The following is a 15,378-nucleotide window of genomic DNA, read 5'->3' on the forward strand; positions in this document are numbered from 1 at the left end:
TGACTGACTTTCAGGAGACTGTTGTAGGCTTGGCCTACGTGGAGCCCACCGGAGTTGGATGTTGACCTGACGCCAGCCTCTGTTCCAGACCTTTGTTCAGCCCAATAACTATATATACATTGTTTTTTTGTTTGTTTTCAAGCGTCTTTGAGAATACATGTATAATGAAAGCGCAATATGAAATAAATATATTATTATTAAATCCAAAATGTTTTTTTTTTCACGAGGAAATAAATAAAAGTGACATTGTACTGAGGGAGACCTCATTAGTTCGTTGTCCAACGCTAATAAATGAACAGAAGTGCAAATTATAGAGTTCAGCCTCAACACACGCTCTGTCAACTAAAATCAGTCCGGTGAAGCCATGATCCGAATTACTTCAAATGTATTCCTACCGGGCTATTATCGTAAAGCAATTCATTAAAAATCCAAAGAAAATAAGACAATTAATATTGCCCTTTTCATAAGATTTCTGAGTTGTAGGCCTAATGACTTTAGTACTATTACATGTAGGCCTAAGATATTTAGTGACATAAAACGTGCAAGTACATACAGTATATTCCCTGTACTGTATCTCAAAAGGTTGCAAAGATACATTGACAGGTGGAATGTCTGCATCAAAAACATTTCAAACATTTCGTATAAGGCCAATCATAAACAACCCTTTCATTGTAGTCACAATTTAGTAACACTAACAGGGGCAAACGCAAACTGCATGGAATTACAGCATAATTAGATTTAGTTCACTTTCACCATTAATTAGACAGAAGCATGGTGGGATGCCTTTGCAATCTGAGAAATAGTAAAGTCGTCTGAAATTAGATTTATTTACACAAATAAATCCTGACACTGTGTTGCACAGTATGGTTTAGGCTACACTTTTATATCCTTTATCTGGTGCTGTATATTTATTGTAGTAGTAATCTGTAGGCTAGTAGTAGTAGTAGTGGTAGTAGTAGGTCTAGTAGTAGTAGTAGTGGTAGTAGTAGGTCTAGTGGTAGTAGTAGTGGTAGTAGTAGGTCTAGTGGTAGTAGTAGTGGTAGTAGTAGGTCTAGTGGTAGTAGTAGTGGTAGCAGTAGGTCTAGTGGTAGTAGTAACACTACTAATAATAATCTCAAATGTAGTATTAATACAATAAAGAATAACATATAATTTACCTATAGGCCATTTGTCTTGGATAATGTGAAATAGCCTATTGTTTAGTATTTTTTCTTACAGAAATTGTACACAGAATAGGCCTATTGAACTTAAAACGTATATATTTGAAGGTGCTGGGCATTAGTAAGTGATGAAATAATCATCAGGCTTTTGTCAAATTCTATCATGAAGACAACAATTCATAATTCACGATTTTGCAAGATACTCAGTGCTGGTTAGGCCTACTAATCATGGAAGATATAGTTGAATACCTCCGATAGTTTTATTGAGGCTCTGGGTCTCGATGAAGGGGGTCTATTTCTTAAGCAATGTGGTTTCTATTATGGAAAACTGCTTTGCTCCGGGGAGCCGTAGCATGCGTTGGATTGCAAGACGCCATATTGACTCAACTAATAGGACATCGAGTTAAAGTGCGCTTTAAGGCTGGGGGATCGCACGCTTGATCTCGCTTTACACACAACACAAATGTCAACTAATACGCAACTAGAGAGGTAGAGGTGGTACTTAGTGTAGTAAAATCAAGAAAACGATAGCCTATATATTGTCTGCTGCTTCCGGTAAAAACATAGGGTAGCCTATAAATATAGCATTTCGGACATATTTTTAACGTCCACTGTAGCATTTTATTTATGAACTCAAGTCAGACATGCCAGTACCTGCAGGGTTGCCTTATTCGTCGAGGTGTTATAAATTCACTAAAGGAATTTGATATAATGTGCAAAAGCACCAAGGCTATGTACACATATAAATGAAACCTACATACGAACAGTCCTCTCCTCTGCAATGGTACACATAGGCCAAGTTCACTTCAATTCGTGAGGCCAAAAATTGGCCATACCCAAAAGCCTTTCTCTCACTCTCTCTGTCTCGCTCTCTCTCGCGCTCTTTCTCTCTCTCTCACGCACACACGATTTTGACTGATTAGTAATAAGAAAACATGGAAATACGTATTTTTTTCAAATTCATAAATTATAATTTAATACCAAGAACAAATTTACAGCAGAATGCTTGTTTACAATAAGCTAACACAAACAAACAAGAATTGTGTTCAACTATAAACTTCCACACACACTCACATATATCACTTGCAATTAATAATCATAATAATCATAATCATTAAAAAAAAGTATCTATACGTTATCAATACCCTGCAGTCATATATTTTTATATATTTATATAAAAACGTGGGTCAGTTTAAACTGTTCATAATTACAATCATGTATCATTCTCTGGTCCATATGTGGCATGGAAACAGCCAAAGAGCACTGTTCAATCAACTACACAATATGATCCCTTTTTATCCAACCACAACATGGTGTCTCGTGTGTTGAAGAAAAGCCCCAAAAACAAGGACACATTTTTTTTCACACACACTCTTACACACTCTCTCTCTCACTCACCTATTCTCTCTCTCTCTCTCTCTCTCTCCTCTCTCTCTCACACACACACACACACACACACACACACACACACACACACACACACACACACACACACACACACACACACACACACACACACACACACACACACACACACACACACACACACACACACACACACACACACACACACACACACACACACACACACACACAAGGCATTTGTCACAGACCAAAGGAGCAGAACACTAAGTCAAAATAGCTTTCCAGACCAGCTCACCCTGTTTAGTCTTAGCCTATTGTTGAACATTTTGTTTCTTTTTTAAATACAAGGGCTAGTGTACTGAATGCACAGATTATATCTATACAGTCAAAAACATTTACATTTATATATATATCAAAGGTAAAATAGGTTAGCGACCTGTGGCCATGCATTCACAGTCTAAATACATGAAAAAGAAAACATTTTTGTCTTAATATGTATATACATTACAAACATAACTTTCAGTGATACTAGCTAAGTCTGCCACTGAATTGAAGACGTTGTATTACCGAAAAAATAGCAAACACAGTTTTTCTTAATCACATACTTTGTATAAAGGAAAATTCATTGAAATGAATTGACCTATATTTACAACAATACTGCCTCTAATTAACGTTTTTCAAGTGAAATACACAAGCATAAGACTGAAGTTTCAAATCTAATAGTGTTCCCAAAGTTGTATACTGAAACAACGTTTTGATTAGAAATTACTTCGCGCTTTTCAGGCACTTAATGCTTGCAGTGTATAGAGGGTGACATTTCAGGGATGTCATAATAATACTGCTATTAAACACTATTCCAGCTGTACTTAAAGGTATATGACCCTTGACCTTTCCAATTTCAAAATAAGGTATTGTATGGCTAGATGTTTTCATTGATGTTTAGGCCTACATTGCAAGACACAATGTTATATGCATTAACTGCCTAAATTAAAATAATAATTCATTTGCATCAACATTTACAAGCCACAATCACCCTTCAATAGCGAGGCTTCATACATTTTTTTTAACTGTCTTTAAATTGATGCAAAACATTTCGAGCTGGGTGCATGTGTGGATGCACAAAGTTGATATGGGTTCATAAAGCATAGCCTACATACTGGTAACCGATATCACACACTGTTCAGCAATAGCTGTTTTGCCTTGAATCTTCTATGAAACGTTAAGAGCAGATGTGGTTCGACTGGCTCAACTAAGCAGTGACAAAACAGGGCAACCCTGGAACATAAAGTCTATACTCAATTGGAAAGAGCAATGATTTAGCTGGGTCAGAAAGTTGAACCTGAACTCCGAAAAAACACCCTTGTCCAGTTTATTGTGTGTCATTTTAAGAGTAAGTGCGTTTGCAGCATTAAGCATGTAGTTATAAGCATTTTCCTATATTGCTGTGGATTTAGTTTTAATTCTTGAAGAACATTTTACATTACTTAACTGTTTCAAAAGAAGTCATGGTTTTAGAAAAGAACACCACTTGTACTACAGAATCACATAGGCCGGTTTGGAACCAGAAAGGAGGAACAAAAGAAAAGTACAAAAACAGCTAGATACATGGACACAGGACAAGTAATTTGGAAAAAGAAAACGTACTTTTTTATTTTCTCCTAAGTTTTTCCAAATGTTCATTTTAAATGCACTTTATAGTTTCCATTTTCCTTTTGAGGATTACCAAAATCCTTTTCCTTATTTTTTTTCGTTTTCTTTTTTCTTAAAAATGGATAAGAAGCAAGTTGTTCCGAATGACACTGGGAGCTTTTATCTGCATTTTGAAAGTTCGCTGAATGTCTCAATTTTAAAATTCACAGTCATTTACAACAATGTCTTTCTTTGTGAAAGCAAGCTCTTGTAACAGCCGTTTTCCTTCAACAAAAGAAGCGCTAACCATTGTAGTCTTACCCTCTTTGTTCATTCCTTCTGCTTACTGAATTGACATGTAGGGCCAGTTAAAACTGCTCCCCGAAAGCAACATATCCCTGATGAGGGTTTCAATTGGGGTTTTACCTACCAATCGGACGAAAAACAATTGCTCTATGACCGATGAAGAGACTGTGCGCAGCGAAGGCAAGCGAAGTAACAACTTCCCAAATCGTGTAGGCTGGTTGGGATACTGGCTCCGAACATATTCCTCCAGGGCGCACTGTGACTTCTCTTGCAAACTTTCCACATGGGCCACATCTGAGAGGCCACAAGCATCTGAAAAAAAGAAGCAAATTAACAAAAAATTCATCACACATTTATGACAGAACACTAATAGAAATGCTAAAGACCCCTCTCGTTGGCTACACGGTATATTACGTGACAGGTGCGCTTAAAAATGTTTGTAAATTTCAAGAAAACATCCCCCTTTTTCGGTGTTAAATTTGGTCGCTGAGGTGTGTTAGTAGCCTATAACATAACCTATTTTATGTTGATTAAATAATAAAAACCAATCAAACTGCATGTGATTCCCATAATCAAACAGCAAGTTATGGCCACTCATATCGCCATCACTAACATATTCAGTAGGCCTACATTGTTTTATTGTTAAAGAAGACACCCATTTGTTTGCGAACATAGGCTATATTTTGTTGAATTTACATTACATGTACCACGTTTTCTTGAGAAACTGTCTCATAATCAATAGTGACATGGTGACCTCTGTATTGCGTTTTGATTTGGCTTGAAGAAGGGCTAGAAACCGAAGCTATCCCTAACATGGATAGTACTAACCAAGTCACCTTAATAACCAAGAAAAATGGCGGTCAATGATATGTAGCAGTGCAAACTCTAAATATTCATTGAATACATTGAATACATTTACTACACGCAATATAATTAACATATATTGTTTAAACCGCCCAGGTATTTTGGTAGAATAGGCGAGGTTTAAGCCAATAGCCTACTTTGTAAAATGTTGGCTATAGAAAATAAGCCAATGTTGTGGGCCTATTGTAAAAACGACTTATCAATTAGACGAGTCATTGCCTAATTCTGCATAGGTCTGTATTCTCATAGACCTATGTAATGTAATCATATAGCAGGGAAGTCTAGGTCATGACCCAGTTTTGGAAGAAGTCCAAAAAATGCATTGGATTCCTAGATCTCCCTAACAGAACAGAGGGGAATAGAAAAGTATTTTCCCACAATAACTGAAATGTCCGTCATGTGATCAGGCTAAATGTGGTAGAACGGCAAATTGTTGTTATTCTATTAATCAAACCGTCAATAAGATAAACTATTCCGTACAATTCCTGGCCCTCCCTGGCGTGAATAGGTTACGTTGTATGCTGTATGCCGTGGTTTAACAAATGGAGCATTAGGCCCGTCTTTCCTTCGCTATACCCCACCCCTTAGAGCGTGACATCATTAATATCCGTCAATGCATTATAAATACAAACAAGTGAATCCACATAGGCTATACAATATATCTTAAAGGTACGTAAATTATTATCAAAATGTAATTTTCAATCAAATATCGACAGTTTGTTTGTGATGGCATGTCTTTGCTGAAATACTAGTTTAGTGACTTTTATGATGTGGGTCAAAGTTATCTTTCAGAGCAGCCTATTTTGTTGACAGCTGTACTCAGAATGTAAATTTAATCAAGTGTGTGGCTATGCCTGACCAATCAGTAAAGGCAAATGATTAGCCATTTTATGACTAATGCCCAACAGTGCATTGATATAGGCCTACAGGCGGTAAGTTGAAAGCTTATATGCTTTTTTTCCTCTATGGGATTTTAAGACAGGCCAGGCATTTGCAAACTTTGCTCAGTTTATATATTTCATTGCATGCCTAGCCTATATTGTTTTCAAACCGTGAAAGTTCAAGCACACGTGACCTAAACACATTCTCATACTGCATAACTGGAAATGTCATATTCTGATGCAATTGGGAGTTTACCTGATGTGAAGAGCACAATTGCCTTTAAGCAGCTGTATTCAGCAGAGTCAACGTGCAAAGCTTTCAGCTTTTCCACTTGTTCTTGGAAGATCCTAATGTGGTCCATAAATGCGACCACTCTGTCCGCAGACATGGGGGAGGCATGTAGGCCAGCCGCCGCCAGAAGTGGAGCCACATGGAGAGGCATGGAGCACTGTGCGGCGTTGAGCACAAATAACTCACTCCAGGTCAACCGCAGAAGAGCCACCTGGTCAGTAATCTGAAGGTCTGGAAAGAAGGGGATATTCCTGGCCCACTCCACGGCGCTGAACAGCATCCTGGCCGCCAGTTCACATATGTTCTCGATGCCCATGATGTTGTTGGGTTGCATGCATTGACTGCCATACCGGGACGTTGGGTAGGGCTCCGCTCTCAGCAGTAGAGAGATATATCCGGATAAGTAGGAATGGCAGTGGAGTGGGTCCCCATTTGTCAAGGCGAACTGGCCATGGTGTGGCTGTGTGGGTGGCATCCGTCCCCGTTGCACCGCTGCAGTAAAAAGAGAAACTGCAGATATTGATGCCTGAATTCTACACATCAAGAGACATGTAACCCTTCTGACAGGACGCTATGACAAATATTGTTACACTATAGCAGTTCGAGGAATACACATACTGAATACGAGTTTAGAAATCTATGGATCCAACATTATAGACAAAAACAATAAGCCTACATAGGTTACGACAATTATAGCCTAATATGAAGTAGGCTATGCAACAATGACTTTCAATTACTGTAGAGATCGATACAAGCATATTGCCCGGAAAAGTCATGATGCTCTATGGAACATTTTTTAACATTCTCATTTTGTTGTTGGACTACAACAACATGAGCTAACTGAATAGAAGCACAAAGGCAAGGCAGTTATTGCATGTTGTAACCCTTAACCTACTTAGCAATCTATTCGGGTAATTTTATTTTGACTAATATTTTCGACTGATCATTGAATAGAACAATTGTAAAGATACACATATGCCCTTTTCTATGTACAGCTCCGTTTTTTGGTCGAGATTAACACGACAAAATAGTGTGGGATCTAAACACGCTCTCTCTTCACTCCACACTCGCCATAATAGCGCTGTAGCCTCTATGTGCTTGTATTCAAATACAGACGCATATCCATTTTGTCTCTTCCAAGGGGACGGGTCAGCTCTAATAATCTACATCCAAACTCGTATGACTATTGTTTCTGAAGGCCACATTATTAATAGGGAGCTCAAGAAATATAACTCTTTAATCGAACGCGAAAATGGAGGTTTGTTAAGCTCGGTGTAGAGCACTAAATGCAGGCGGCTCTATTGCGTGCTTCGGCCGCACAGCCTTGGGAAGAAGAGTCGGGGAGAGAATATGGGAGACCGCCACACATACAATTATTAATTAAGATAATACATTCATCGCACGACATACAGGACAAATACATCAATAAGAAAATAAAAATTCCAATACCTTCCCGTCTCATGCCAACTTTCAGGCATTTTTTGAGGCGGCAGTACTGACACTGATTGCGATGGTGCTGGTCAATGGGACAATTCCTGTTGGCACGGCATGTGTAACTGAGGTTCCTTCGTACGCTCCGTTTGAAGAAGCTTTTGCACCCCTCGCAAGTAAACTGGCCATAGTGTTTACCACTAGATTTATCCCCGCAAACCACGCATTCTATGTGCTGTGGCTGCTGTTTCTCCGACTGCGTCGTCTGGTTTGTCGGCGTAGACTGTACAGTGTTGTTCGGGGGTCCTTGGACTGGTGTCTGAGGGGTCGGAGGGGCGACCTGAGAGCCTGACAGATTCAACTGAGGGGTCGGAAGGGATAGTCCTCCTTGAGATTGCGAAGAAAGGGTACCTTGGGTCTCAGCCACATCGTCCTGGGAGCCTCTCCACACTACCATTGCCATATCTATCAGTCAACAGAAGGAAACTTTTTGTCTGCCGTTTTTGGTTTCGCCGTGCTTGTTCTCTCAAAAGAATGCAGCACGCTGTAATCAAAATGAATACTCAAATAAATAAATGACAAAAGCTTACTGATGTCGATTGTCCGTTGAATCTGGCGAAAATGTCAAATTGTATTGCTGTTATAGACGATGCTAAGCACACGTTTTAAAACTGATGTGATGGCGAGCTGATTCGCAGCATTGCGCTTAGAGGCCAAGTCCAGGGGCGCTTGCAGTCAGCCATTCAGGAGACTCGAAATGGAGAAAAAAAAGAGCAAATGATTGCAATAATGAAATGAGGTAGCCTATTCAAGAAACGAAGCAGTAAGTTGAACGTATAGGCGACGTGACAGCAGCATAAAACACACAAATGATGTAGGCTACACACTAGCAGCAGAGCGCTATCAAGTTCCAGCTCAAGTCATGAAGAAAATCATCAACTGGTAAAAAAAATATTGCTGCTTCTCCCTTTTCTTGTGAGGTGGTGCGAGCAGCAGCGCGCAGCTGAAGCCAATGCTATGAAGTCAACTCTCCGACAAGCAAGTGATAATAAAACAAAAAGATCACAACTTATAGAACCTCCTTCATGCAGGAAAAATCATTTGAAAAAGAGCAGAGAATCAAAGTGATCAAATATGTTAAAAAGGGTGAGGTTAGGAAGTGATTGCGAATTGTAGGAGCTGGGCTAGCAGAATGCTTTCTCTCTGATCAGCTCACTGAGCTCTCTATATAGTGAACTTTGACACGACTGCTGCAACTTAGCACACGTTACCATGGAGATGAGCTGCCATATAAGGAAAGTGACTGTGTTTGACTGGTCAGAGCTCACGGACCTCCCCCTGAACCCCATTGGCTAGTCGGCACTTGTGCTACTTGGTGCCTTGCCAAAGCAAGGATAGGTGTCGAGGAGATGCTTGGTCCTAAAAGGAGACACGTTAAAGGAGAGGACCATGCTCCCAATTCACCGATTTTCATGAAATACACATATAAAGTTCCAAATGTTCAATGATTACATTCTCTGACCACGTACTGTTTCTTGGTATGTGTTTGTAAGTTACTGAGTAGCCTTAAGTGAGTCGGTTGCCTAATAAATGTTTGCCTGAAATGTAATAGTCTGAGAGATGTGAGGATGGTATTTTTGAGTCTGATCAATGTCTGATATTGCCTCTGATATAGACTATGTCTGATATATATCAGACACCAAAATACCAACCTGACCTCTCTCAGGTGTAGCCTATATATTGCGTCTGATAAAGGCTTTCATGAGATGCAGTAGCATATAGTGCTCCTGCATTTAACTCAAACTTTTGTATCTAGCCTACCATTACATTAGGAATAGCCGAATGCAATAGAAGTAGCCTTTCAGAAGTTAAAATGAACCATTATTATAGGTTATGGCATTGTACAAAAGAAATTATGAACAATTACGGCATACAATTGAATGCAGGATATGCATCTGTAAGTGAAAATGATTGTTAAACCTTATTGAAAATTGTAAGTCCTCTCGTTGCAACACATTTGTCTATATGCTACATAGGGTTTCTAAATCTATCGTGAGCTGTATGAAAGGTGCTATACAAATAAAGTTAGGACTATTATTATTATTGTATTAGGCTGATTCAGGCATATTATCAGACAACTTAGCCTATGTTCAATCACAGTGTTGGGATGGTCAATTTTCTTACAATATAATCTTATTCCCGAACAGGCTACATCACGGTTTCTTTCAGTCAATTTAGTCAAATGCCTATTAGTAGACTATTTCTGACTGACAAGATAGTTGTTGATACTTCTGGTTATGATAATTATGAATATGTGTAGGCTTCACATTTGCAGGTATATGATAAAATTGCTTTTCATAGAGCTACAGTAAAGGAAACCCAAGCACGAGGGATTTTAATCATGAATATATAAAATTTAACATAGGCTATCCTATATGAGAGTTGAGACCTCTCTCGTAATTTAGAAAATCCCGAGCTATGATGAGCTATTGTTTTATTTATTGGTTCATGATTCTAGGCTATAACAACATTCATTGACTGAATTGCAAATTGTTAAACTATATCACGATAGTATAGGTCTTAATTAAATGTTTCTGCCCAAAAAATAAAAACTCAAGGCACTTTAATTATAGGTATATCCTAATCTACAATTTGTACATAATATCACAAATGCCTGAGTGAATGGTGTTTCATTTGAAGACAAAGCATATCTATGAAGTATATAGCCTAAAGTGGCCCCTATGTGCTCCTAGAAGTTTCTAGTCTGAACATTTTTTGCTGGTACTTTCAAAAATCACCAGGGTCTGTCAAAGTTGGGTCCTGTGAAAAATGTACACAGCTAAATGGAGCATATGCTGTCAATACAGCAGACAGGATCTATTACAGTATCTGAGTGCCCCCTAGCGTATGTATCGTTTCTGCCTCAAATCAACATTCAATTCGGAGGAGCCTTCCGACATGGAAACTGCCTGGGTCTCTCGTCTCTCACAGTGACCAAAGTAGCGTGCGCCCATTTCTAACTGATTCATATTTAAGAAAATGTCTTCTTATTGACTTGGACGTCATCGAGGTATGCGTGTTGATCACTGTTTCGCCTTTTCATAAACATAGCCTGAGCTCCGTAGGCACACGGATTTTTTTGTATTTTGCTTTTAATCATTGATTGATATAGGCTGATAATTGGTCTTGAGCGTAACACTTTCATTCTAAAGCAAACTGCATGGTCTAAATGATATCACTGTCTGCAGTTTATTGCATTGTTTTATTGTGGATTCTACTTGACCACTCCATTGGTGAGTATGAACATTTTGGCATATTTGTTTCATGAATGAAATGTTTGAATGTGAAAACTTGCTTGGCATTAGGCAATTGTTTCGGTCGTAAATAGAACGACTATCAAAATGGATACATCAAAAAGCTGTTTAGTCATAAAACACATTTCTAGCATGAAACATCACAAAAACCTCATGAACCTTACCAGGCGCAGGCATAAAGATACTATAACGCATAACATGCTAATTATTGTCTAATTAAATGTTAATGGGAATACATATTGAGCAGAAACACATTATGTATACGCCTAAAGGCACCTATATGTGCTAAAAAATATATATTGTGAGATTATTGTAGACAATAATGTATAGGCTATTCTCACAAACGTACCAAATGCATAGGTCGATTCGTCCGCAGCGTGATGCATCTTCTGTTTTATCAGAATATACTAGTCTTCTCTTTCTTTTCGATATAATGTCGAGAATAGACGGGCAGGTGTACTTTCCACCAGATGGAATGAATCACAAAAATACTTGAGTTTATTTGAAGAACAATAAGCAAAAAAAAACGTAAGACTGACAAAGGATTTAATCACGGTCACTACATTTTAAACTTATGTGCTGAACTTAAACCTTGTAATGTAAATTGTCTTGTCTTCATAACATAAGTAGCGGTTGTTATGGCTGTCTTTAAAAATGACAAAAGACAAAGAGCAAGAAAATGCTCCTGTGCGTCTTTCCTTTCTGTCCTACCGTAGGCTAGGCTATGGGTTAAAACGCGCCTGTATGCCGCTGCATTTAGTGGGCTGGATGGGAGGGGTGAAGTCAGACTACACTTTAGTCAGACACCTGTCTGTTTGTATTGAAACTAGGGATGCTTTTATACATTATCACTTCATTTATGTTAGAATCATGAACGTAAATTCATTTGACAACAATATATTATGAATCGATGAGCTGACAGAAGCGGATAACCAAAACTTGTAAAATGTGATATAGCAAAATGGCAATTAAACACATATGTTGAAAGCTAAAATAATTAATTAAATGAAACAGAAATTAATATCAGTTTTAGATGGCAGATGCGTGACACGAAAACTATTATTATTATTAGGCTATAATTATTATTACAGCAATGATACCGGTAACAATTGCAATTATTGGTAGGCCAATTATTGCTGTTTTAATATTATGACTATTATTATTTTTGTTGCGGTTGACAAAACACTAACTGTTGTTATTGAACAGGGGAAGGAGAGGATTGCTTTCAAATAGGCGCATTTCAATTGACAGATATAGCTTCTCTGATAGTAGGATCTCATCCTCATATGTCTACAAATGTACTTCCATTAACACAGAGAGAGAAAGACAGGGAGGGAGGGGGAGAAAAGGGGGAAAGAGTGTGATGTGACATGACCCCTACACAGAGAGAGAGAGAGAGAAAGAGAGAGAGACTAGATGGTTGTAGATATGCAGTTTTTGTTCCTAAACCTGTGAAGTTTACGTTTTCATATGGCCTTAATTGCCCTTCACGCATTCATATATAAACCGTTACTTTTGTAGATCAGCCGGGTTAGGCCTATAGAGTCATGTCTGGACAACGAAAGTTGTAAATAAATACAACTAGTGGGCCAACATTCTATGTGATGTTTTGTGAGTTGAAAAGTAGGCTGCTAAAATCTTTGTCCTATACTTTTTCACATTATCTGGATAAATGTCTATGAAGAATCAATGATGGAGTTACAAAAAGCATTTTATTTCTCTGTGCTGGTGCACTTCTTGGGGAAAATGCTCTCCTCAAGACAGAATCTCAAGCATAGGGGCACGGGAAGCCACTATACGCAATAGCGCACCTACATCGATTAGGACGAGACTCGAGGATGACGCTGACTCGCCACACTAAATAGTTTCTGATCACACACAAATTGCAGGATCTTTAACGATTTGTCATGCTCATAGCACGGAAAAGCGGTAAATCACTTTATTATTGTTTGTAAAACAATGCGCGCACAGATGAGCGCAGTTCGATAGAGAGTGAATGGCCGAGTCAGTGGTTGAGATTCATGGTCGTCCTTTGAAAAAGCTTTCACTCGTGTTACAGGTTAAACTAACAAATGAAAAACAGTACACCTTTTGTTCAACTAAAATCACGTGTAGTCAATGAATTGACGGACATTTTGAAAAATGTGTTGCCTACAGCCCTACTTGTTGACGGAGCTGCACTCAAACACAAAAGTATATGCATTACCTCCTAACTTAACTATATTTTATAGAAAAGGGCCTGTATGTATTCTGAATCTATTCTGAATAATAATGTAGGCTTCAAGGAGTCGGCAATACTGGAATAGTGGGATCAGGCGGGGGCAGGTTAGCCTCCGTGCATTGGGGAGAGGCAGCAAGACAAGGATAAAAGTTCACTTTAATCTTATCTTTGCCTTCAGCAAGTCCTTCAGAGGGATACTGACCTGAAGGTCTCTGAGATCCCAGCCTGATTAACCCCTCCAGACCCGACTGGGTGCAAAGGTTAACCCGGCTAATCAAGTTGAAGAGGCTGATTGAATTAGATGACAAGGAGTCAAGGGGGAAACAACTGTCCTCCCCCCAAAAAGTCAGAGGCCAACCACTGGCAACACTTTAGTCTGTGTGAATCTCACTCTATAACCTATAGGCTTATCAGCAATCCAAAAATGGGAATAAACAAATGTCTAGTTGAATCTCCACAACAATTATCCTAGTGTTGAAGTATTTACTTGGAAGTTATTAATTAAAATCTATGCATAGTCATAGCTCTGTATTACAGAAACAAGTTATATTTTTTGTAGATAGTGGAGTTATGTTCTCTTCACCTAATTTCTGACTTTTTAGCTCCTAGTGTCATTTTCTCAGTTACGAACAAATTCATATTTACAATGTATTACCTACACCATCCCAATTGTACACTGCCCTATGGGACACACAATCACAGCCAGTTGTGATACAGCCTGGATTTGAACCAGAGTATCTGTTGTGATGCCTCTAGCACTGAAATGCAGTGCCTTAGACCACTGCACCACTCAGGAGCCCTGTGTTCTAATGTAATTTGTCCTGGGATATAACTTGTATTTTTCCCTCGGCCCTCATTTCCTTCCAACAGAATTGACATTGATTCAATGGCTCTCTTCAGTGAAGCAGTTTGACAGGTGGACAGACAGCCCTCACAAATGAGCTCTAATAATCTGTGACAGGATAGTAGCTCTAGTGGCCCTGCCCTTTATTGGTCTTTCTTCTTGAGTGGCATGTCAACTATCCTTAAAAACAAACATGTACATTTCTCAACTTTCTCTTAAAAACATAGTCATGCAAGTGTCACATATGATTCTAATTCCACTATGATAAAGTTTATAATGGACCATTCAAGTGGGGACGTTATGGTCAAATTCATGCTTCTCAGACTCATTTTCAGACTAGTAACTTTGTAGATAAATTAGTACATGAAAACATGAAACATGAAGTCCTGACGCTTTTGCTATACGCAGAGTGCAGCATGAGAGCACATTGTTCTGTGAAGAACGGCTCTGCCTCCGTCTCCATAATTCCCAAAGCAGCAGAGTTGTCTTAATGCTGAAGGTAATGTTGTTGAACAAATTACAACATATTTGGGCATCAAGCCAGACTTCTTTGCGGATAAAAAGATGATTTTATTTAATTTGGTTGTAACTGTATTATAGGCTTTTGAATAGTTACATAGATTAGAGGAATTACTTTCAGGGATTCTTAGTGTGACTTTTACATATATACTGTAGAACTTGATGCTACTGTATTACTTTAAGGTAAACTTAGTCAATAGTATCAAACTATTATAATCTATACAAATAAGGTTGTAGTGTCTCATAAGGCTATGTGAATTAAATTATTCATTGAAATGTTGCACTTATTTATTATGCATACTTGAGATACACAATCTACTTGCAGTGTCATTATATTTGTCCGGGTATCTTCCATTTGTAAATGTTTTTCTAAGCATGATTACACATTATTATTTTGATTACATTGATTATGAATACGTGCACTTTGTTAAGGCATCTTGTGTGTGTATAGCAATGTCATATCTACACCAACATCTTAAACATGACTGATCTCATGAATTTAGCATTGAAGGAGTGTTTACTGCACTTCATAAATAGTTTGTTCTTGAATAT

General features: G+C 38.4%; 1 protein-coding gene across 2 annotated transcripts; it reads right to left on the bottom strand.

Annotated features, from left to right (window-relative positions):
- Nucleotides 1-2,302: 2,302 nt before the first annotated feature.
- On the bottom strand, nt 2,303-9,157 carry LOC112218565 (COUP transcription factor 2). Of its 2 annotated transcripts, none has more exons than XM_024379452.2 (3): nt 7,947-9,157; nt 6,462-7,007; nt 2,303-4,772 (listed from the first exon to the last, which is right to left on the bottom strand). In XM_024379452.2, the coding sequence occupies exons 1-3, from the start codon at nt 8,389-8,391 to the stop codon at nt 4,498-4,500; spliced, it is 1,266 nt and encodes a 421-aa protein (XP_024235220.1). In that variant the 5' UTR covers nt 8,392-9,157; the 3' UTR covers nt 2,303-4,497. The 2 variants fall into 2 exon arrangements, with proteins under 2 accessions (XP_024235220.1, XP_024235221.1); XM_024379453.2 differs by having other exon boundaries at nt 6,462-6,989; nt 7,947-9,153.
- Nucleotides 9,158-15,378: the final 6,221 nt, after the last annotated feature.

The sequence above is a fragment of the Oncorhynchus tshawytscha genome, linkage group LG19 (genome assembly GCF_018296145.1).
Source record: "Oncorhynchus tshawytscha isolate Ot180627B linkage group LG19, Otsh_v2.0, whole genome shotgun sequence".
NCBI classification, from domain to species: Eukaryota; Metazoa; Chordata; class Actinopteri; order Salmoniformes; family Salmonidae; genus Oncorhynchus; species Oncorhynchus tshawytscha.